Here is a 25,118-nt window from a genome sequence, read left to right on the forward strand (position 1 = left end):
CAACACTGCGCCTCCCCAGAGGTGGAGCAGGGGAGGGCTATAGGGGGCTTGGGGACTGCAAGTTCAACTCTAATCACAGGGTTGGCTCTCCTGGCAACCAGCACCTATTTGGTTCTTCTAAAAGTCACCTTCATATAACACAAAACACCTTGATCACTCAATATTTCAGAAATTCCAGGGTTGGGGAAGATAAGAGCCAGGAACTGTGGGTGAAGACCGAGTATATGTGAGAAATTTTGTTCATCTCAATGACCAAATGTATATTTCTTCAAAATCATAATATAAAAGCTGGTGACCTATTTTAATTCATGGGAAATGCTTTTCAAGTCCAAACGTATATGTCTTTAAGCTGGATTTGGCCTGCTAACCAATTTTAGACCTCCTTACTAAACAATTTAACACGATAGAAAATACTTCCCTGGTTACCCTTAAAGTGGTCAGAATCTGAACAAATGTATGGGGTGCTGGTAAGCTGTGAAGAGGAGAGTGGGAGAAACAGGGTGATGGAGGAGAGAGACTGCTGCAGAACTCTGCGGTAGCCTTTTCCCCCGACTCAGATCCCAGGGATGGGGCAAAAGGCTACATCCCAGTTTGTCATCGTTGGGTTTATCTATGCTGTCCAAGGAAAATGAGACAGAATGGTCAACTCTCAAATATTGGATCTTAATTTTACATCTATTTTTCTATTCTCACTTAAAGAGTTATTGAAATGGGTAATAGACTTAAATGTAAGAACTAAAGCTATAAAACTCTTAGAAGAATACAGGAGTAAGTTTTGTGATCTTGGGTTAAGCAAAGGTACATTAGATACAACCCCCAAAGCAAGAGGGACATTAGAAACCAGGTAGACAGGACTTCATAAAAATTAAAAATTTTTATGCTTAAAAGGATGCCATTAATGTGAAAAGACCCCCACAGAATAGGAAGATTACTGCCTCCCCGAGTTGAATATAATTCAAAATTTTTAATCTGAGAGAATGAGGAGCATTACATATGGTAGTACTTCCATATGTATTAGCTTGAAGGAAACGGTGTGGATGATGTTTGATTTCTAGAACACAGCTTATCCTTGTAATTATGTCTGTAAGATCACCATACACACACAGATCACAAAAATACAGGGTTGAGTTCCTATGTGTTTCTGAGAACTTACAGGTTTTTGTCAACTGTACATAACCTGTGTTTCTGCTCAAAGATACAATTTAATGTATCATTTTTATAAATAATGATATACAGTATTTATAATGAAAGTTATTTCAGTGAGTATTACTGTGTTATGAGTAACACTGAGATTGTGTGCCTTAATTCTCCCCTAAGTCATACATAAACACATACTAGTCTGTATAGTAATGCATATAAAGTCCTGTGAAGTGCAAAATTAAGCATTTTTTTTAAATTAGTTTATCTATTTTTTAACTTTACAATATTGTATTTGTTTTGCCATACATTGACATGAATCCACCATGGGTGTACATGATTTCCCCTTCCAGAACCCCCTTCCCACCTCCCTCCCCATCCCATCCCTCTGGGTCATCCCGGTGCACCAGCTCGAAGCACCCTGTATCATGCATCGAACTAAGCATTTAAAGTTTTATAAAAGCATTACCTAATATTTTCTTATTGATGGAGCTAGAGGCTGTACAGTGATGCAGTGCACACTGTGGTCAAACCTCTCCACCTTGGCTTACCCACAAAACCAAGGACAGGTTGGTGGAGCTCATTCTGCAGATGAGGAAGAGGGTTGCAGGTTGACATCTGTCAGTTCAACCTCAGAAGTTTGGCTTCACCACTTGCGGGTGGAGTTGGCACTTTTCCCTCCTAAACTGGCTCCAGAAAGTGGATTAGCCCTGTCTGCTTGGATTTTGCCTCAAATCTTTACAGCATCTTGGCATAGGTGGCAAAGGTATAGGAAGTTAAGCACTTAAATTGGAGGCTTTGATCAAGCATTTGCTCACACTCTCCCATGTCACTGATAATTTTTCTTTAGGGCAGAGTTCCATTCTGATTTTTAGCCTGCTGTAACAGGGACAGTTTTGAGACTCTTAGGCTGTCATCACAATCTTCATCATCACCTTGTTTTGCCATCTTGGCCAATCTTTGTTGGTGGGTTCTATTGCTTTCTGTGCCAAAATTTCCTCCACGTCTTACCTCATGTCATTAAAGTCTTCTCCACTTATTTGCCATGTGATATGGATTATGCTTTTGACACTGTTCTTGATACTTTCTGCAACATGTTTAAACCCTTGGAAATTTTTCACACAGTCTGGTAAAATATTTTTCCAACCGTTATCAATAGTTGTCTGCTTGATATTATTTCAGGCTGTGCCAACATAATCACATTGTGTATAGAGACTGACTTCCAGTAGTCCATCATGGTAGTTTCCTTATTGGTGTTGTGAGCCTCAAAAGCCTTGCTATAGAGCTCCCTAGTATAATGTGCCTTGAATACTTAACTCCCTGATCCAAGGGCATGCAACCAAGATGGGCACAGTAAAGGACAGAAACGGTATGGACCTAACAAGATATTAAGAAGACATGGCAAGAATACACAGAACTATACTAAAAAGATCATGACTCAGATAACCACGATGGTGTGATCATTCACCTGGAGCCAGAGATCCTGAAATGTGAAGTCAAGTGGGCCTTAGGAAGCATCACTATGAACAAAGCTAGTGGAGGTGATGGAATTCCAGTTGAGCTATGAAAGTGCTATGGAAAGACGATGCTGTGAAAGCACTGCACTCAATATGTCAGCAAATTTGGAAAACTCAGCAGTGGCCACAGGACTGGAAGAGGTCAGTTTTCATTCCAATCCCAAAGGCAGTGCCAAAGAATGTTCAAACTACCACACAATTGCACTCATCTCACACGCTAGCAAAGCAATGCTCAAAATTTTCCAAGCCAGGCTTCAACAATATGTGAACCGTGATCTTCCGGATGTTCAAGCTGGATTTAGAAAAGGCAGAGGAACCAGAGATCAAATTGCCAACATCTGTTGGATCATCGAAAAAGCAAGAGTTCAGAAAAACAAATACTTCTGCATTATTGACTATGCCAAAGCCTTTGACTGTGTGGATCACAACAAACTGGAAAATTCTTCAAGAGATGGGAACACCAGACCACCTGACCTGCCTCCTGAGAAATCTATATGCAGGTCAAGAAGCAACAGTTAGAACTGGACATGGAAAAACAGACTGGTTCCAAATAGGGAAAGGAGTATGTTAAGGCTGTATATTGTCACCCTGCTTATATGCAGAGTACATCATGCAAAATGCTGGGCTGGAATCAAGATTGGTAGGAGAAACATCAGATAGGCAGATAACAGCACCCTTATGGCAGAAAGCAAAGAAGAACTAAAGAACCTCTTGATGAACGTGAAAGAGGAGAGTGAAAAAGCTGGCCTAAAACTCAACATTCAGAAAACTAAGATCACGGCATCCGGTCCCATCACTTCATGACAAATAGATGGGGAAACAGTGAGAGACTATTTTTTGGGGCTCCAAAATCACTGTAGATGGTGAGTGCAGCCAAGAAATTAAGACACCTGCTCCTTGGAAGAAAAGTTATGACCAACCTAGACAGCATATTAAAAAGCAGAGACATTACTTTGCCAACAAAGGTCCGTCTAGTCAAAGCTACAGTTTTTCCAGTAGTCATGTATGGAACTGAGAGTTGGACTATAAAGAAAGCTGAGCACCAAGGAATTGATGCTTTTGAACTGTGGTGTTGGAGAAGACTCTTGAGAGTCCCTTGGATTGCAAGATCAAACCAGTGAATCCTAAAGGAAATCAGTCTTGAATATTCATTGGAAGGATTGCTGCTGAAGCTGAAGCTCCAATACTTTGGCCACCTGATATGAAGAACTGACATTGGAAAAGACCCCGATGCTGGGAAAGATTGAAGGCGCGAGGAGAAGGGGACAACAAAGGATGAAATGGTTGGATGGCATCACCGACTGGATGGATGTGAATTTGAGTAAGCCTGGGAGTTGGTGATGCTTCAGTCTGGTGAAGTCTGGCATGCTGCAGTTCACGGGGTCGCAAAGAGTCGGACACGACTGAGTGAGTGAACTCAGATCCAAGGGCTGGATGAGAGAGGTAGTATTTGTGGGCACGAAAAGAACTTGTACCTTGGCGTGGGGATTTTTGAGTTTCCTACAACAGTGGACTGAGGCATTATGCAAAATTAACAAAATCTTGAAGGCAAAGTTTCTGCCCTGGAGATAGTATTAAACTTCTGGTATGAAACAGCTGTGGAACCTATCAGAGGTCATCCAGGCTTTTTTGTTCCACCTCCAAGGGACTGACATAAGATATGGTTCTTGCTTTTCCCTCTAAGTAACTGAACTTGAAGCTCTATACCAGGAGAGGTTTGCACTTTATGCCTGCCTTAGCACTGGAGCACGAAAGTAAGGTTTCATATTCCTGGAATGACAGTGGCATTACAGGCCATTCGCGTTATATAGGTTCTTTTGCCAACCTCCCTGTAAAATAAGCCAGTTTCATAAGCGTTGAAAACCTGCTCTTTCATATACTCTTCCTGTATAACAATTAGCAAGTATTGTTTGAGTTCTTCCGCAGCTTCCAGATCTGCAAAACTTGCCTCACCTGCAAGGTTAACACTATTGATACCACGCTGACTTTTGAAATGTGCAAGCCTTCTAGCGGAGAGGTACTTTTGGCTTTTAGCTTCACAACAGTGTTGTCCACGAGACCTTTTTTTGTCAGTTGTCATCTCATGAATCCACAAACTGAACCCCTTTTCCATCTATTCCATAGCTTCCTCGCGCACTATGGATGTCACTTTAGCACTTTACGGAGCAGCTTCACGTACGGATCAGCGAATTTCCTTTCATTTTTCTTGATGTACCGGATAGTTGATTGAATAACATTGAACTCGGGGCCAACAGCACTACAGCTCCTGCCTGAACGAAGCTTATCTAACACACTTATTTTTCTCCATAAGGCACATTACAGCCTTCTTGCGCTTATGAACATTAGACAGCACCCCAGCACTACGCTCAGGGTCGTTTTAAACAGCGAAGTCTCCAACAGAGAGCCCAAAGATGAAAAACCGCCTCAAGAAATAGACTGCGAATATGACACTTATTTACACTTCTAGAGCTTAAGTAATATAGTGGATCATGTGCCTCCAATCTCGACGACCCACCACTGGTTAACTCAAAATTTTCACTCTCTGCGCATGTCCACAAATAAACCCAGAAAGCACGGAAAATATTGATTTTAGAGGTGACAGTAAATTTTCACAAGTAAGCGAGTTCAAAAACGTCAACTACCGAACAAAGGTCGGCCGTCTTCCCACGGGCAAACAAATTTTGCTTCAAGGACACATCTTAGGCGAATTGGTGGAGCTCTGAAGACTACTCGTCCCAGCATGCCTCGCTTCAGCAGCGAGCCCGCGTCCGCAAGCCGGAGGCTCTGGCCCGGAAGTGTCGCATTGGGAGCGCGTAGCACGCGTTGCGCATGCTCAAAGCTGCGGGGTTCCGCCCCAGCCACCGCCTCCTGTCTCGCACCACTACGCTCTATCCCTAGAGCTTTGCCGTGGGGTACAGCTGCTTCGCCCCTGTAGACCCTGCGCGTTAGCGACATGGAGGAATTCGACTCTGAAGACTTCTCCACCTCCGAGGAAGACGAGGACTACGTGCCCTCGGGTGAGCGACTCCGCCAGAGGCGAGAGGCGACTCGCCCCGCCCAGCGGCTCACGTGAGGCGCGCTTTGGCCGTCGTGCGTGGGCCCGGTGGCCTGGCAGCGCTCGCCTCAGGCGGCCCCGCCCCGCGCCCTTGCCTGCCGGCCGGCTCCGCGCGGCCCTCGTGTCCCTGGTTGCGTCCGCCGCGGCGTTTTGCGCAGCGGCTCCTGGTGGCCAGGATTGGACCGCCGCCCCCCCCCCCCCGGAGGGCGGGAACCTGCAAGTGAACTCAGACGGTGCGGGTGGTTGGGCATCGCGTTTTCTCACCCACCCTGAACTCTTCTGAAAGGCAGACCTTGCGTCCCCAGGAAGTTGCTAACTGGCATGTCCCACATATAAGCTTTTCACTTTCTGTCCTCAGAAGTGATTTGGTTGTTAAAAATTTAACATAATGATGCCCTTTACTTCTTAGCAAAGATAGCACTCATTGCTGTCTTTTCAGACCTTAGTTTTAAAGTTTTTGTATAGGCTTCTAAAACCGATCTGGTTTTAGTTCACCCAGTTAGGTCACTCAGACCTAACCCGTCCGCCATCCTGCGCTTTCCACAGGCTCCCCCATCTCATTAGATGTATCTGCTGGTACAGTCGCTCAGGTAAAAGCAAAACCGAAAAACCTGTCGGAGTTAACCTTATTCTCACTCTTTTGATCCAGATGATCATTCAGTTCTGTTTGAGCCCACGTGGAAGATTCGTTTCTAATCACTCCCTCAGCAATCTCGTTCTTACTGAGCTTCCATTATCACTGCGACTATCCATAGCTTCCCAACTGGGTTACCAGGTTCCATTCTTATCCACCAGCATTAGTCTTCTGATACTTGCCAGTGTGATCATTTGAAAACTAGTTTTCATATTAATCAAAAGTACCATGAGTGTTAGTCGCTCAGTTGTGTCTGCTTCTTTGCGACCCCATGGATTTTAGCCCACCAGGCTCCTCTGTCCTTGGAATTCCCCAGACAAGAATACTGAAGTACGTTGCCATTGCCTTCTCCAGGGGATCAAACCCGGGTCTCCTGCATTGCAGGCAGATTCTTTACCGTCTGAGCCCCGATGAAGCCAAAAAGGTGGCATGGGTATGCTTAACAATAGTCAAGTATTTCTGAACTACTTACTTTGAATCTGAACCTTTTCCATCACCTATCGTCCCTGTCAGTTCTCTCTAGAAGAAACTGCTTTCTTCTTTTAAAATTTGGTATTTCCATTGTTTGTTGACTTAACTGATCCATGTTAAGTCTTCTTCTAATACCCCCTTGAGTCTTTCTCCTCACTGCCAAAACATAGACTTTTTCAACTTCAGACCCTTCCCAAATCCCCAGCCTGCCAATGTGCCTATGTCTAATTTGGGTTAGACTGGTATTGTTTCCTTTCTTTGTAATGACTTTGTGGACACCAGCTTCTTGGCTGAACCATGTGGTATATACAGTTATTGCTTTTCCTGAACTAGATTTCTCTGGAGTGAATAATTGCCATTTTGTTATTGTTTAGTCATCTATGTACTTAATACTGATTTGATCCTAAACTCTCAATCAAAATTGTCTAAATCATCTTCTAAGACATTTTGATATATTAAATAATCATTTACTTTTTAGAAGTCCCTCTTTGTCTTCTGACCTGCTCGGATTTGACTTGGCTTTATCATTTTTAAACTTAAAATCTTCCGTCCTGACCACTCTGGATGTTCCTTTTGTCTCCCTGTTCTTTTGGATTCTTTGTTTCTTGGGTCCTGTGATGTTTTCGTTCTTGCTGTGTTCCACCAAAATGAGAATAAATCCTCAAGTAGCTTCTTGAAGAAAGATGGATGATAGAAACTTTTTTTGTGTGAGACCATGACTATCAAAAAATAAGTAGGTGACCCTCAGGCAGGATTAATAGTTTGGTATAGAGTTCTATATTCTATAATAGTTTTCTATCTGAATTTTGAAGGTATTTCTCCATTATTTTAAGAAGTCTGTTGTTGCTAGTTTTTACTCATTTACATAAAATTTGTTTGTCTTTGGAAGCTGATAGGATCTTGTCTTTGTTCCTGATATTTCACAGTGCTGCTGATGCTAAGTCGCGTCAGTCGTGTCCTACTCTGTGCAACCCCATAGACGGCAGCCCACTGGGCTCCGCTGTCCCTGGGATTCTCCAGGCAAGAACACTGGAGTGGGTTGCCATTTCCTTCTCCAATGCATGAAAGTGAAAAGCGAAAGTGAAGTTGCTCAGTTGTGTCTGACTCTTAGCGACCCCATGGACTGCAGCCTACCAGGCTCCTCCGTCCATGGGATTTTCCAGGCAAGAGTACTGGAGTGGGATGCCATTGCCTTCTCCGTCACAGTGATATACTGTACCTTAATATGAGTCTGTTTTCATCCATTGGTCTTGGCCTTATGGAGCTTTTTAAATTTGGAAGGGGGACAGTTTTCTCCATTCTATTTTTTTGGAATCATTACTTGTATATTTACTCTTATGTTGGGCTTCCCTGGTGGCTTGGCTGGTAAAGAATCCGCCTGCAACGTGGGAGACCTGGGTTTGATCCCTGGGATGGGAAGATCCCCTAGAGAAGGGAAAGGCTACCGACTCCAGTATTCTGGCCTGGAGAATTCCATGGGGTCGCAAAGAGTTGGACTTGACTGAGCAACTTTCACTTTTCACTCTTATGTTACACCTTATGGACTGGTACTCTCTTTTCTTCCATTTTGATCCTCTCTTTTCTAACTCTGATTTTTTTTTCTTTATGTGAATATTTCAGTATTTTAACATCCCCTTCTTTTGTTGAGTATTTTTCTCTTTCCATATTTTTTCTATGTTTTATGGCTTTTATTAACACAAATACAATGTGTACACAAGCTGTCTGTGTGTTTTCTTCCCTGTGTGGCCTGGAATTGGTGACTTGGATGGCCCCGTTGGATGCTCTTTCTACCATGACACTGGATTTCTTGTAGATGTTGGGTGCAGTCTCAACACAGTAAGATTTGTTGCACATCAGCAGTACTTCAAGCTCTTTGACATTGTAGACCAGGAACTTCTGAAGCCATGGTGTGGCATGGGATGTATTTTCTTGTCCTCATAACCAGTATTGGGCATCAAAATGTGACCCTTGAATATTTTTAATTTTTAATAACTCTTTTTGTTGTTCAAAAACTTTTAAATAGCATCATGTTCTTGTTTTGTGAGTGCAAGTATCTGATTATTGTATGGATATTAATTATAAAAGTTTTTTTCCCTAGTTTTGTTTCCTCTGAATTCCTTCCTGTTTTCAGTCTTGCCTTTGATATTAGAGACTTTCCTCAGTTGTTTGGCAGTCCTAGTTCATTGTGCATTAAACCTTTAATAATTAAGTGGATCTGGAGGAATATTCAAAATACCACTCTTTGTAATGGCTCCAAACCAAATATCCATCAACACAGGAATGGGTAGATAAATTGTGGTATAGTTATACAATGAAATAATATTTAGTGATGACAATGAATAAGCTATACCTCCATGCAAAGTGAAATGAAAGAGTTGCTAAATCGTGTCTGACTCTTTGCGACCCCATGTACTGTAGTTTATGTGCTTTGAATTCTCCAGGCAAGGTGACTTACAAATAAAATGTTGAGTGAAAGAAGCTGAATGCAAGAGTTCATATTGTAGGCATCTGCTTAAGGCTCAAAAACAGATAAAACTAATCTATTTCGTTAGACTTGAGGATAGTGGGTCTCTGTGGGATGTGGCTGGTGGCCAGTGATTGCAGTACGGCACAAGGGGCCTCTGCAATGCTGTTCATGTTCTGCTTCTTCAGTTGGGTCTAGTTACACAGGAGTGTTCCGTTTGCATAATTTCAGCGACCTGTGCATTAGCTTGTGTGCTTTGGTATGTTATACTTGCAATAAAGCTTATGTGAAATAAAAAAGAAAAAAATTGGTTGAATCTCTGTGTGTACCGGATCTGTTGACTGGTACCCACAGAAAGTGGTCAGACTAGTCATCCAAGGAGCACTTTTGCTGGGGACCCTGAATGTCAGTGTCTGAAGATGGGAAATTGACATATTTGTTTTTTCTGTCTAACTTGAAGTTTTTAAAAAAGCCTCTTTCTAAACTGCTTTTATTGATAAGAGAAGATACTTTTGCTTACTTTTGAAAGATACCCATGATGAGGTAAAAACATCAGTTTCTTCTTTGAAAAGTGACAGTAGTAGATTTGGAATTTCTGTTCATTCAGCATATAGTTCTAAAGACATGCTGATCCATGTCCTCATGGTGGGTGGAGCATAGCAGATATTGCAAATATAAGTAGAGTGAGTTAATGGACTCTCTGGGAGGCCTGGAGTAGGGGAACTTATCCTAGTCTTCAGGAACAGGGAGAACAACCCTCAGAAAAAATTTTAGTCTGGTGAAGAACAAAGGAAAGTACTAGTTTTTTGTAATGAAAATGTATCATCTTCATGTGAAAATCTTTATTCCTGTCTATCTGACCACCATGTTATGTTATTGCAGGTGGAGAGTATAGTGAAGATGATATAAATGAATTAGTGAAGGAAGATGAAGTGGATGGTGAAGAGGAGACACAGAAAACCAAAGGGACGAAAAGAAAGGCTGAGAGCGTTCTGGCCAGGTGATGCTGCCCTCAAGGCCCTTAGAAGTCAGGGGCTGTTGACATAGACATCCAGATTGCTGGCATTGGTCTGATGACAGATTTCTTGCTGCCAATCTCTAACCTTTTCTCATTGAGGGAAATATTTGGTGACGTTTTAAGATTAAATTCTTATTCTCTGGTAAGCTTTAATAATTTTTGAACTTTAATAAAAAAAATTAATAGGTAATATGTGCACCTGATTTAAAATGCAAAACTGGGGAATCCCCTGGTGGTCCAGGGGTTAGGACTCCATGCATCCAGTGCCAGGGCCTGATTCAGTCCCTGGTTGGGGAACTAAGATTCTACAAGCTGTGTGGTTTGCCAAAAAGAGAAAAGAAAAGCTCAATTACTAGAAAACATATGTATCCCATTCCTATTTCTTGTTGCTTTGTCTCAGAAAAATTACATTGCCAGAAATAATTCTCTCTGCATGCATGTTCAGTCGCTAAGTCTTGTCCAACTCCTCGCAACCCCATGGACTGTAGTCTGCTAGGCTCTTTTGTCTGTGGAATTTTCCAGGCAAAAATACTGGAGTGGGTTTGCCATTTCCTCCTCCAGGGGAATCTTTATCCACCCAGGGATTGAATTCCAGTCTCCTGTGTCTCCTGCACTGGCAGGCGATTCTTTACCACCGAGCCACCTGGGAAGCCCCTCATTTTGTATATGTATAAGTGTATATTACGTATTTCCTACTTTTTAAAATTTTTTGGCCACACAGCTTGTGGGATCTTAGTTCCCTGACCAGTGATTGGATTCATGCTCCCTGCAGTAGAAGCAGGGAGTCCTAACCAGTGAACCAGTAGAGAATACCCTGTACCTCCTACTCTAAAAAAAAAGTATGAATAGTAGTGTAGTCTGCGTATCTTTTGTCACTTTCCTTATCTCACACCTTGGAGATGATGCTACAGCAGTACATTTAGCTGTACCTTTTTCTTTTTAGTAACTGCATGGTGTTACATTATATGGATAGACTCTATTTAAACATTCCTTGAGAGACCTTTAGATTTTCCTTATCTTTACTACAGCAGAGAAGACTGCAATGAATATTCTTTGTCTTTGTACCCTTGTATATTTATAAATCAGATCATGGAGAAGTAGAATAGTTTGACCCAGGGTTGTATGTAGTAAAAAATATATATATATATTGGTATAGGCAAATTACCTTCTATAAGCCTGGTACTAAATTGCACTCCCAACAAAAAAGTATGAAAGTTCTCACAAGTTACTTAACTCAGATAAGGGAGTCTTTCAGAAGAAGTCTTTTATTCTCTTTGATTGGTATTTCTGTCTTCCGGAGCATTGAAGCAAAAAGCAGATTGTAGAAGAAGAATTTTGAGTATTAGATGATTCACTTGAAGTCAGAATAGTCTTAGGAAGCAATTTGCTCTTTTAAGTCTTGGCTCAGTTCTTTTGTCCTTGAGTTTTTATGTATTCCAGCTTTCATATCTTCAGAAAGTTGGAAGAAACATGGATTCTCCACTCCCCACTCCCTCAGAACTCTAGGAAGAAACAGTGTGAATAAATCTGAGGCTCTCTTCAATATCTGTTCTCCAAATGGAGTGACTTTTAAAAGTATCTGGCATATGTATGTTCTTAGAGCCCTCTTTTTGATTGATGTGATTTTCAGTGTTTTGGTGAGAATAGCTAGTCCTAATTCAGAAGTAGAAGAGTATATTTTTATACTAAGTGTTTTTGGAAAATGGTAACTCCAAGAGCTCAGTTCTTTTTTTCTTCCATAAAATCTCAGCTTAACCTCTCCCACTCACCATGTCATGCGGTGAGGTAAGTAGTCCTTTAAACCAGTCATCCCGATTTAAAAGTTTTCTGAAGTTTCCAACATGTTTGGAATTCAGGAAGGAATAACTGAAATTTTTTTGCCTGTTTGTCTTATCTTTCTTCTTCCTTCTTACTGTTGGTAACTAGGAAGAGAAAACAAGGTGGCCTCTCACTAGAAGAAGAGGACGAAGAGGATGCCAACGAGGAATCTGGAGGAAGCAGTAGTGAGGAGGAAGATGCAGCAACAGGGCAGGAAAAAGGCATTGAGTCAGAGGATGCCAGGAAAAAGAAGGAGGATGAGCTATGGGCCAGCTTCCTGAATGATGTAGGCCCAAAATCAAAAGTGGCCCCAAGTACACATGTTAAAGTAAGTTAACAGGTGAACAGGATGAATGCTTCTCGTAAATTTCCCAGATAGATTTTTTAAATTTACAAACTGAGATTTGAGGCTTACAGCAGAAATCTATGATTAGCCGCTTTTTAATAGTAACTCTACTAAGTGAAAAGCAAAGCATTCCTTGTGGGAGAAAACATAAGCTTTTCTAATCATATCAATTTTCAGTGAGTATTTAAGTGTTTAGAGATGAAACATGTGTTAAGACTAGTGGGAAACAATATAGTTGGGTGGATGTTTTAGTTTTCATCCTAATATGAAACTTATTACACTTCTTTTTTCATAGACAGGAGAAGGGACTGAAGAGACAAGTTCAAGTCATTTGATCAAAGCAGAAAAGCTAGAGAAACCTAAAGAAACAGAAAAAGTTAAAATTACAAAGGTGTTTGATTTTGCTGGTGAAGAAGTCAGGTAAGATGACATTCACAAACTTCAAACTTAGTTCTTTTTTTTTCTTCAAAATTAGTTCTTTTTAAAAGGAACATTTTTCTTTTAATATGTGTTTTATTTATTTTTTTGCTGCGCTGGGTCTTCGTTTCTACACGTGAGCTTTCTCTTGTGTGGTGCTCGGGCTTCTCCTTGTGGCGTCTCCGTTTGCGGAGTACAGGTTCATTCATTGTGGTGCACAGGCTTAGCTGCCCCTAGGCATGTGGAATCTTTCTAGATCAGGGATCAGACCGGTGTCCCTTGCTTTGCACGGTGATTCTTAACCTCTGGACTACCAGGGAGGCAAGCCCCTAAAAAAGAACATCTTTCCAAATGATGTTAGACATCTGTCCTCTTTCCAACCTATCTTAATATTTTGGATGAGTTACATTTGAACTCAAGGAAAATAGTGGCTCCATTAATTATCAGGGAACATGAGAATGTCCTTTCACATATGGTAATGTAGTTTTGGGGCAGTATGAAATGGTTGACTGAACAAAACAACAAAATGTAAGAGTTAACTATTTGTTTCCACTTACTTGTTGCCATGCTTTGTGTCTTTGGCTCTTTCTTCCTTAATTACTTTCCCTAACTTTGAAGTATAAGTCCCAATAAAACGTCTGAAATCAGCTGGCAGTTGAAAGTACTAGGAGAGAAGTTTGATTCTGATGCTATTTCCTCATCTCAATATGATTTTTTCAGTTGATTCATAGATTTGTTACTAGTTTAGAAAAACAATACAGGCTTAATCTCTGGTTGTTTTGGATGAGAGCCACATGCCTAGAATTTCCTCTTTCCCGTTTTTTAAAAAATTTTAATATGAAAACTGGATTTGTAATTCAGAGCTAGAGGAGAACAAATGAAGTGCCTGCCAATCAGTAATGTTATTTTCCTTAAAGTTGATGTTCTTAAAAACAAATAATATCTAATTTCCAACAGTTGTTTCATCTAGTGAAAATATATCTTGGAAAAAGTTTTGGCTTTGTTTTATAAATGATGTGAAGGAAAATTTTTTTATTTTTTTGTTGGTGGTGGTCGTGGCTCTTTTTTAATTGGAATACAGTTGATTCACAATGTTGTGTTAACTTTCTGCTATGAATTAAGCTATTTATATTTCCTGGAGAAGGGCAAGGCAGCCCACTCCATTATTTTGGCCTGGAGAATCCCATGGACCAGACGATCCTGGCAGGCTACAGTCCTTGGGGTCACAAAGAGTTGGATACGACTAAAGCGACTAAGTACTCAGCACACATGCATAGATATTTCTACTCTTTTTGTGTTATTTTTTATTTTTTTCTCCCTTTTTCTTCTCAAAAATTTTACACTTACAGAAGTGTTCTAAGAATAGTATTACAATGAACACCCATATGCCTGTCATACTGATTCACCACCTATAAATGTTTTGCCTCTTTCTCCACAGCAGCCACCATCTGTATCTGTATTTCTCTCTTTTTGTTTTGGCTGAACCTTTTAAAAATTGTAGGTCTCATGATACTTCACTCGTAAATACTTCATTCCTGTTTCCTAAGAACAAAGATATTTTCCATGGTGACTTAATGTAACTCTCACATCCAGTAGATTTCACATTAATACAGATTATTCTCTCAACCCACTCTAGTGAAGGATCCTGATTTTAAATATTCAGCCTGTCCCAACGCCACTCTCCCAGAACGTCCCACCCTCATCTTCCCCCCCCGAGTCCACAAAACTGTTCCATGCATCTGTGTCTCTTATTCTGTCCCGCACACAGGGCCATCGCTACCATCCTCCAAATTCCATACATATGCATTAGTATACTGTATTGTTGTTTTTCTCCCTGGCCTACCTCACTCTGTAAGGAAGAGTGGCGTTGGGACATGTGTATTATCATATGTGAAATAGAACACCATTCCATGTTCGATGCATGGGACAGGGGCTCAGGGCCGGGGCAATGGGATGACCCGGAGGGATGGGATGGGGGGGGAGGTGGGGGGAGTCCAGGAGGGGGAGCACGTGTGGACCCGTGGCTGATTCATGTCGATGTATGGCGGAAGCTATTACAATGTTGTAAGGTAATTGGCCCCCAACTAAAATAAATAAATTTATAAAATAAAAAAAAAATATTCAGCCTGTTGCAGACCAATAGTTTCTAAAACACAACAAAAGAAATTATTAGGAAAGTATGTTAAAAAGATACAAAGTGCAAGCTCACACTTTTAATAATAAGATTTAACATGCAGATATAAAGTTACATTTCAATATATACAATCAAAATGAACATAAATAAGAAAAGGAAAAGAGTTATACAACTATACTCTTTTTTTTTTTCTTTGGCTATACCCCGAAAAAACTTGTGAGATCTCAGTTCCCAGACAAGGGGTTGAAACCCCGACCTCAGTGCCGAAAGCGCTGAGTCCTGACCACTGGACCACCAGGGAATTCCCAGTAACTCTACATGTTGGTCATTGAAAGTGTGAGTGTAAGTGATTGATGAAAGGAATCCACTTTAATTCTATAATTGAAACAAGAAACTAAGAGTAGAGTATCAGTTCTTAATATGTAACATCTAGACACATACTTTGAAAAAGTACTGTTTATATTTAATTTTTACAGTTTTTAATGTGTCAAAATAGCTTCTTTCTCATTAATTATCTGGTCTAAGTGGGATTGGTGACAGCCCTACTCCTAGAGGAGTATTTGTAAGTTACTGTTTCTGTGTTGGTGTTCTTCCTTGTCCTCTTTTTAATATTATAAAAAGTAATATTCATCATAAAGAAATCCATCTCAAAAGGCTGTATTGTATCTCTTTTAAATTTATTTTTCTAATGATTTCTTTTGATTGTGTTTTACAATAATACTGTTCTACAACAGGTTGAAAATTTTATGTCAAGGTCCTTCATCACAGATAATTTAAATAATTGCAATAATGTAAAATTAATGGAGATGAATGTGTGGATTTTAAAGCAGTCTCATTAAGTTCAGGATTTTCATTTTTACTTTTTCCAAATGAAGTCATTAATAACTTTTTTTTCTTGCAGTTTTATTGAGGAAATAATTTATATACAGCACTATATAAGTTTAAGGCCTAGAGAGTAATGATTTGATTTAGGTCCATCATGAAATGATTAGTAATAACTGTGTTTTCTGATTTCATCTTCCATGCTTCATTGGTGGTCAGTTCCAGTTGTTTATCCTGTCAAGTTATAATTAAATTTAAGTTACATTTCAATGGGAAAAAGGAATTCTGGATGCGTGAATTCTCTATGTGTGGATTTTTTTTTTTTATGAAAGTACAGTTCAAAATATTCTATCAAACATGTTAATTTGTAGGGACTGTTCTTCAGGCTTTTATTTTTCACTTTTTCTCTTATTATTTATTTGCTTCTGAAAAATATGTTCAGTCTCATCCTTGTATGAAAGTACTAAGATTGTTGAAAACACCAAACTGGGAATTCCCTGACGGTCAAGTGGTTAGGACTCTGTGTTTTCACTGCTGAGGGCCCAGGTTCAATTCCTGGTTAAGAAACTTAAGATCCTTCAAGGTTCCTGCCACAGCCCCCCGACCCTCAAAAAAACAATACAGAGCCTAAAAAAACACTGAACAAAGCAGACAGATAAGCATGTTTTACTATCTAATTTGAGATCTTTAGAACTGGGGACCATATGGTTATTGTTTCTCTAAATTTTTTCTGTAGTTCATCACTCTTATGGCACTTTCTTCATAACCATTGTACCTCAGCATACATGATAATATATCCACATTTATAATCAGCTTTCATTTTATCAAATACAGTCTTTTAAATTGAATGCATTAGCTTTACATGATTCACAGGTTTTCCTACTGTGCTCAGAATAGTAGGGTTTTTTTGTTTTGGTTTGTAGTAAGATTTTTCTCAGCGAAGGAAGCAGTGTGTTGATTTATGTTCTAGCACAGATTCCTTAATCTGAACTATTTCCCTGTCCTGCAGCTGTGTCATTGGAACTTATTGTTCCAAACACTTAAACTTCGAATCTCATCTGTTGTCATGTGATCCTACTTTTATTATACAGATCACTGTTAGTTAATGTTTGTTAACAAGAAACTGATAAAAAAAAAAAAAAGACTTTTTAATATCACCCTCATGTTTAAATCACAAATATTAAAATAATTTTTATATCAGCAGTAATTTGTCATTCTTCAAATTGCATTGAAGAAATACTTTGCTAACTTTGTCATAGTTTATCATTAAGATAGATCCCGAATACTTCAAGCCATGGTGTCATTGAAAAGTTAAACTTGAACTGCCTTCCTTGTCACAGATTCACCAAGATTTCCAAGCAAACATCACTGATATGGTCTTTTACTAATGTCCTGGGAATGTTTTATTCTGTTTAGTTTAGCAACCGAAAGTACTTCTTTCTCAAGACTACAATGCCAATGAATGGAATTTTGCATCTGTTTCTGTTGACTTTTGAATTCAGTAGTGTTTCTTTCAAATAATTCTTTTGATTTTGAACTTATTTCTTCATGTTTTATATGTAAATGCTGCAGAAGTTTTTGTGAATTTGTTGCTTTACTACCTAAAAGTGAAAGTGAAGTCGCTCAGTCGTGTCCGACTCTCAGCAACCCCATGGACTGCAGCCTACCAGGCTCCTCCGTCCATGGGATTTTCCAGGCAAGAGCGCTGGAGTGGGTTGCCATTGCCTTCTGCGTTACTACCTAAAACATCTCTGCAAAGAACTTGCTGTGGTTTTAGCCCTTTATGATCAAAAACCAAGCCCAGTGTGTGAGGGGTCATAGAGTAAAATCAGCTTCACCTCAGTTGCCCTTCATTTCTTTGAAGTCAGTGCTGTTATCATCATGTAGTTTATTACTTCTGCATTCAGAAAAGATATTTTTAAAAAAAGAGGGTTTTTTTGTAGAGACATACAGTGTGGGTTTTTTTTTTCACCGTCAGCAAATTAGGATTAAAAAATGATAACAGTTTTACTTTCTTAGTTATTAAAATAAAAATTTTAAAGTCACATGATTAAAAATTAAAATGATTATAAAACAATTTGTAAAGAGAAATGCTTACATTTTGGGGGTTTTAATTGAGAAAATAACCCTAAACTTTCTCACTGTAGTATGGTCTAACTGCAGATGACTAATACAGTAATATCACATGTGAGTACTTTGCAATAATTGGTATATGTTCTGTTTAATGCTGTGAGTTCATCATCCATATCTCGAACATTGTGACATTATCAAATTTCTAGGCGAGTTTTTAAATACTCAGAATTTTTGTACCTATCTTTTGTTAGACCAGTAGCAGGTAGTTTGCAGCTCACATTTTTGGTAGCTCTATGTACAATTCTAGTCAGATCATTCCATAGTTATTCCAAAATGTTCTTAATATCTGTATTTCTTGTCCAGTCCAAAATTCAGTTCAGGATTACCCTCTGCATTTAGTGTTAAGAGCCCATCTGTGTGGCAGAATGTCTCAGAGTTTCGGTTGTTGCATTGTTTCCTCATGGTTAGCTTCATGTTAATCACTTTAGACAAAAATACTACACTGATGATGATTTGTCCTCCTCAGCGCATCATATCATTACCACCGAGCACTGGTGCTGATGAGTTAGACCGCTTAGGCGATATCTGTCGGGATTCTGCATTACAAAGACAGTCTTTTCCCTTATAATCCTTTTTGGGATCCGTTAAATAAATCTTGATGATGTGAATTAAGAATGTATTTTGCTGCCAGAAATTATACTGGGAACTACTGAGTTGTCCAACAGAGAGGGCAGTACAACACTGATGGTGAACTTCTAATGGTTTAGAAGCCCTACAAAAAATACAGAAAGAATTTAATATATCATTAGGAATATAGGTTTTAAATTTTTGGAAATCTTTCTTGGCTTGCATTGTTTCCCATGTGTCATACAGGATATCTGAGAAAGATTTATTATAACTCTACCATTGACTTGACAGAGTAAGAAAAGCTGGTGAATAACTTTTTATGAAAAATCATTAAATTTCCTAATCAAATTAAATTTTGTGGATTTATTAATACTTATAAATATAGTTGACACAAATTTTCTTAAAAAAATTTTTTTTTCCCCTATTTCATTTTTTAAGTAAATGCATCATGATTTTAAACACTGGATGAGTATCCAGGGAGCCTGCTGTTTCTGTCATTTGTCAGAAGAGGGCAGCCTAGTGTCTATCAAAGAAATGAATATGAATAAGGAAACACTTTTTTTCCAATAAATATACACACTCGCATATATATATATTTTATATTCAAAGGTAGTATATACGCTTATTTTTTTAAACATATATGTTGCAGAGACATATAACATGCTAAGGGAAAGTTCTCTGGAATTTTTTCCTCCTAAACAAAAATTCTGATAATAATTGGCATGTTGGCAGCATTTTTTTTAAACTTAAAGTATTTATAGTTAAGTTTATGTATTATAAAGAACATTATGTAAGAATTGGAAGGGCCTGAATTTTAATTGATGCAAACTTGGTAAGTGGATTTGAGCATCTCTTTTAATCTCCTGATGGCATTATTCTGCTCTTTCTGTCTTTGTATCAGTTAAGAGCATTACTACATCTTAAAAAATGTGAGAAAGAGCTGTAATGACTGGGAAGAATTTATAAGTATGAGCATAAGGTAGTGTTAGCAAAGATTAGTGTTTTAGTTTTTTTCTTAATATGTTTTAAATGCTAAATTTTGAGTTTTTTATCATTTTGTTTCAGTTTTTCTCTACTTGAAAAATGTGTAGCTCATTAACTTTGGGGAATGAGGAAAAATAGTAATTTTTTTTACCCTTCCTTATCACATAACCAGCTGAGCCAGTTAGCTCAGACTTTCCTAAATGATTCACCTTTTGGAAGAGGCCAGTCATGGAAAGTTTCTGCTAAATAAAGACTTTTCAGGAAGTTTTCATTAAGTGAAAATGAAGTTAAGATGGAATTTCTGCTGATAGCACTTGAATTAGCTGTTGCTAATGGTGGGCCTTTTCCTGACAGGGATCCCTCTTGTATATTAGAAGTGGTCTATAATTTAACTGTTTTCTTACTTGAAGATATTTTGATAGCTCCCCCCACCCTTCTTTTTTTTCTGGCTGCCCATCATGGATCGTGGGATCTTAGTTTCTCAAACAGGGGTTGAACTCAAGCCTTGACAGAGCACTGAATCCTAAGCACTGGACCTCCAGGGAATTCCTGGGAATCTCTTCTCATTGCTTGTTAAAACTGGAGTTCTTCTAGACATATCCTCAATGTACAGTAGTCTGCTTATTATTCCTTTGTGTCATTTACCAGAGTCCCTGAGAGAAATATTCCAGTTTATAGAACTTTTTTCCCTAGTGAATATGAAGACTTTGATAGTAATAAATTTATAGAGATACTTTTTCCTTATACTTTTTTCCCCTTATTCTTTTTTCTTTGCTTGCTTTATGGCACTTACCATATATCATATTTTGTTATGACTTGTTTTCATGATTGGCTATCCCAATGGACTGTGAGCCAGTCAAGGCAGAGACCATGTTACATCTTTTTCTGTGTCTCACATGTAACACAGTGCCTGCATCTAGGTTGCTTTTTTAGATAATGTCCACTCAATTGTCTTAGATTGCTGACAGAAACATATTGTTCATATTGTAGTAAAACAAGAAAACAAAGCATACTTTGCATAAAGGCTTCCTTTACTTTCCCTGTAATTTGGGGGCACATGATTTTTATCTTCTCTCATCACTAGCCTTCTGAACTTTCATAATGCTGTGCCTTGATGTGGAACTTACATTGTGGAGTCATGAGACGTCCTGGCACCCTAGTGGTTAGGATTTGAGGCTGTCCTTGCTCTGTCCTGCATTGGATCTCTGGACAGGGAATGGAGATCCTGTAAGGTGGCTGGTGCAGTCAAAATATTTATTTTAAATAAAGAAATAAAGTAAATTGCTGAGTCAGATGTTCTGTGGAGCAGCCATTTTGTGGAAACATCCTTCTAGGAAATTTTTCTTTTTGTTGATAACCTCCCATATTTTCTCTTATTCTGAAATTCCTGTCAGTTAAATTGATGTAATAGTAAGGCTAGACTTGGCTATGCTGGGGTAACAAATAAACAAAGGACGTCAATAGCATAACACATGTTTGTTTCTTACTGGTGCAAAGTCCAGTACAGGTTAGGTAGCAACTCCATCTAATAACACATCCATGCAAACACATAGGAAACACATAACCTTTGGGGTTGCTGTGGCACGGGAAATCTGAGTAGATACATTTTCATTTAATTTGTCTGTTTGGAGAATGAGTCTTGAAACTTCAGCCCTGCCCTTTGAGTCTAGAACTTCGGTGGTTTCTCATCTTTCTGACAAGTAATGGATTCTGCTGGATTGGTTGGGATCAGTAGCCTGTGGTACCTGGTGGAGAAGGGAATCTGGGACCTGGGTGCTCCTGATACAGACATTCAGTTGGTTTTAACCCCACTCCTGTCCTCCACCTTCAGAGGTTCCTGGTATCTCAATTTCCTGAATCTTTGTAGGATATTGCTTGTTTATTGGCCATTCTGCATGGCTTCAGCTTCAGAGAGCAGACCAAAGACCTCAGTCAACTGTTAACTTGTCTGTTTGCTTTCTACCTTCAAAAATTTAATTGATATCTTTCTTTTATTATACCTGTTCTTATCTTTCGTGTAGTTCTGCTTTTGTAAATTTATTACCACTATTTGGTAGGGTTTTGGTAGGAAGTAGAAAGTAGAGCATGTGTTCAGACCACAATTTCCAAGTGAAAGATTCCACTTCTCTTCATTAACCATCTTAGGATGGTCTCCCAGATTCTGCCCAGGGCAAGGAGATTTAAACCAACTTTCCAGGCCAGCATTCTTGGACTCTGCATTAAGTCTCAGGTTTGGACATAAATTTATTTTGTTTTTTTTCTATTACAGTGTAAGGAATCACCCCAAAACTTAGCCACTTAAGACCATTGTTTTATTATAATTTCTCTTAATTGTGGGGTGACTGGACTCAGCTAGATGGCTCTCCTGCAGAGCCTGTCTTGCAGTTGTACTTAGTGGCTGGATCTGGGACCATCTTGATAGTTTATTTACTTCCTTGTCTGGTGTCTGGGCCAGGAATACTCAAACACTTGGGGTGTGGAACAGGCTCCTTAGATAATCTCTCTCTCCCTGTGGTATTCCCATGTGTTCTCTCCAGCATGGTGGCTTCAAGACAGATAGACTTTTTATGTGGTAACATGGGGTTTTAGAGGTGCATTCCAAGAGGGAGCCACCTGGAAGCTCTGTATCACTTTTCTCAGCAAGTCTTAGAAGTGCCCTTTCCTCTGAACCTCGTGAGCTGATGCAGCCATAAAGGCCTACTCAGTTCCAAGGGTCCTACTCAGACCCTCTCTTTTCACTGGGGTAGTGTCAGTTTCTGGACAGCATGGGAGCTGGGAAATTTATGGCAACCATATTTGGAAAGCAGAGTTAAAAGATTCTAGCATTGCTACTTAATCTCTAGATGAGAAAAAGTAACTTAGCTCCTTAGATATCAGTGTTCTTACTCATGAATAGTAAATGTGTTAGCTGTTGGTACAGGAATGCTACCAACCATCCCCCCAAAAGCGGTATACAATAATACCCATTTATTTGTTACACATGTGTTTCCAGATATCTGGAGTTCAGTTCATCTAGGCTGGTGTCCAAGCTGCTGGTTGGGTTGAGACTTGCAGCATGTGTCTTTCCACGGTCTTAGACCAGCAGCTCCTTGAGGCATATTCTTATGGCTAAAGGGAGGAATTCAAGGGACAAGTAAAAAAGCACAAATACATTTAAAGCTTCTTTTCCTCTCAAATCAGTTAACATCTCATTGACCATTGAAGTCATATATCCAAGCTCATCATCATTGGGAGTTGGGGAATATCTTCTTGGTCAACAGGGAAGGAGTGTTTATTTGGGGAATGATGGTCTAATCTATCATGTAGATTCTCCCTCTGTTTTTGACTCTTGACGTATTATGGAGAGATTTTCTTAGGACAGCGGTTGTTGTTCAGTCGCTAAATTGAGTCTGATTCTTTTAGACCTCATGGACTATAGCACTGCATGCTTCTGTTTCCCCCACTATCTCCTGGAGTTTGCTTGTATTCATGTCCATTGAGTCAGTGATGCTGTTTAAATATCTCATCCTCTGTTGCCCAGTTTTCCTCCTGTCTTCAATCTTTTCCAGCATCAGGGTCTTTTCCAATGAGTCAGCTCTTTGCATCAGGTGGCTAAAGTTTTGGAGATTCAGCATCAGTCCTTCCAGTGAGTATTCATGGTTGACTTCCTTTTAGATTGACTGGTTTGATCTCCTTGCAGTCCGAGGGACTCTCAAGAGTCTTCTCCAACACCACAGTTCAAAAGCAGCAGTTCTTCGGCACTCAGCCTTCTTAATGGACCAACTCTCACGTCCCTACATGACTATTGGGAAAACCATATCCCTCACTTACACGGATGTTTGTTGGCAAAGTGATGGCTCTGCTTTTTAATATGTTGTCCAGGTTTATCATAGCTTTCTTTCCAAGAAGCAAGCATCTTTTAATTTCATGGCTACAGTCACCATCTGCAATGATTTTGGAGCCCAAGAAGATAAAATCTGTGATTGCTTCCACTTTTTCCCTTTCCATTTGCCATGAAGGTATGGGACCAGATACCATGATCTTAGTTTTCTTAGTGTTGAGGTTCAAGCCAGCTCTTTCACTGTACTCTTTCATCCTCATCAAGAAGCTCTTGGTTCCTCTTCATTTTCCCCCATTAGGGTGGTATCATCTGCATAACTGAGGTTTTTGATATTTCTCCCAGCAGTCTTGATTCTCACTTGTGATTCATCCAGCCTGGCATTTCACATGGTGAAATGTGAATTTCACATTTCCCTGGTGGCTCAGACGGTAAAGGATCCGCCTCCAATGTGGGAGACCTGTGTTTGATCCCTAGGTTGGGAAGATCCCCTGGAGGAGGGCATGGCAACCCAGTCCAATAGTCTTGCCTGGAGAATTCCCATGGATAGAGGAGCCTGGCGGGCAATGTGGGTTGCAAAGAGTCAGACATGACTGAGTGACTGAGCACACACACACACTCTGCATATAAGTTAAATAAGCAGGATGACAATATACAGCCTTGATGTACTCCTTTCCCAGTTTTGAACCAATCCATTGTTCCATGTTGTAACTGTTGCTTCTTGACCTACATACAGGTTTCTCAGGTAAGGTGGTCTGGTATTCCCATCTAATAATTTTCCACAGTTTGTTGTGATCCACACAGTTGCAGGATGTGAGATCTTTGAGCTGTGGCACATGGGATCCAGCTCCCTGCCCAGGGATGGAGGTTGAGTCCCTGTGTTGGGAGCACGGAGCCCTAGCCACTGGACCACCAGGGGGTCCCAAAGAGTCTTAAATGTAAAACTCTCATTTTGTGCTACTTGTGATGGTGAAAGAGTACTGGGTGCAGGAGTGAGATAGTTCTTAATATAAAAATTTGATTCTAGTCCCAAGAAGCCTAGAAGGAAAAAGAAAAGATAACGACTTCTGTTCTTTTCAAATCTGGAATATAGGATTTGTCTGTCATTATTGTGAATTACCTGTTTGAACAGTCAGAATAACACCATAATCTTGGCCCCTCTGACAGACAGATTGGAGTTAAACAAAATTCCTCAGACGTTTTTATTCACTTGGGAAACCCAAGGCAGACATAAGGCATTTCCCCTCTTTATCTGAAATTTCTGGCATCAAATTCATATCTTCATTTGTTCCTTTAGGACTCAGTTTTATTGAGGGCAGTTTTCTCAGATTTGAAATTGGACAGGGTTCTCAATTGGGTAACTTTCTTTCACTCCTAAATCACTATCTGTGTAGCTAGTTTTAAGGAATTTTGTTTCATCTTTGGGTTGTTTTAGGTATAGAACAGGATCCTTCTTTAGAGTATTCCCAAATGTTTATACTGTTGCTTTTCTCTTTGAAATAATGCCAGTGTGTTTCTCCCAATTACTCCACGTCCCTGTTCTCACTTTGACTTAAGCGTGAGCACTAATGTGCACGTGAGGTGCAGTGGGAGAGCCCTTCCAGTCTTCACATTGGTGATCTCACGTGGGCTGTGATTCAGGGTGACAGTCGTGTGACAGAAGTAATGGAGGGGATTTGAGAGACATCAGACTTCCATCTGCTGTTGTTTCATTTTTTGAATTAATAAGGGCTAATGTCTAGAACTGTTGAAATAAATTTTAACCATAACACTCAGCAGCCAGA

The 25,118-nt window shown here is 39.6% G+C and overlaps 1 protein-coding gene and 1 long non-coding RNA gene across 6 annotated transcripts in view; one reads left to right on the forward strand and one right to left on the reverse strand.

Moving 5' to 3' along the window:
• Positions 1-5,454: 5,454 nt before the first annotated feature.
• Positions 5,455-10,639, reverse strand: LOC145513162 (uncharacterized). Its single transcript, XR_014059165.1, has 2 exons — positions 8,209-10,639; positions 5,455-6,691 (listed from the first exon to the last, which is right to left on the reverse strand). It is a non-coding gene; the product is annotated as an uncharacterized LOC145513162 (long non-coding RNA).
• The window catches only part of LOC145513154 (heterochromatin-stabilizing protein CFDP1), a 103,636-nt gene continuing 83,972 nt past the window's right edge, over positions 5,455-25,118 (forward strand). For 4 of the 5 annotated variants that reach the window (XM_081508633.1, XM_081508635.1, XM_081508636.1 and 1 more), the window contains exons 1-4: positions 5,455-5,671; positions 10,161-10,278; positions 12,223-12,442; positions 12,756-12,880. In XM_081508633.1, the coding sequence (XP_081364759.1) occupies positions 5,608-5,671; positions 10,161-10,278; positions 12,223-12,442; positions 12,756-12,880 (527 nt within the window). In that variant the 5' untranslated portion in view covers positions 5,455-5,607. Of the gene's footprint in view, positions 5,672-10,160; positions 10,279-12,222; positions 12,447-12,755; positions 12,881-25,118 lie in introns of all 5 variants that reach the window. The other variant, XM_081508634.1, reaches the window with a different exon arrangement.

Source organism: Giraffa tippelskirchi, chromosome 7 (assembly GCF_054371585.1).
Source record: "Giraffa tippelskirchi isolate mGirTip1 chromosome 7, T2T-mGirTip1v1.2.pri, whole genome shotgun sequence".
Classification (NCBI taxonomy): Eukaryota; Metazoa; Chordata; class Mammalia; order Artiodactyla; family Giraffidae; genus Giraffa; species Giraffa tippelskirchi.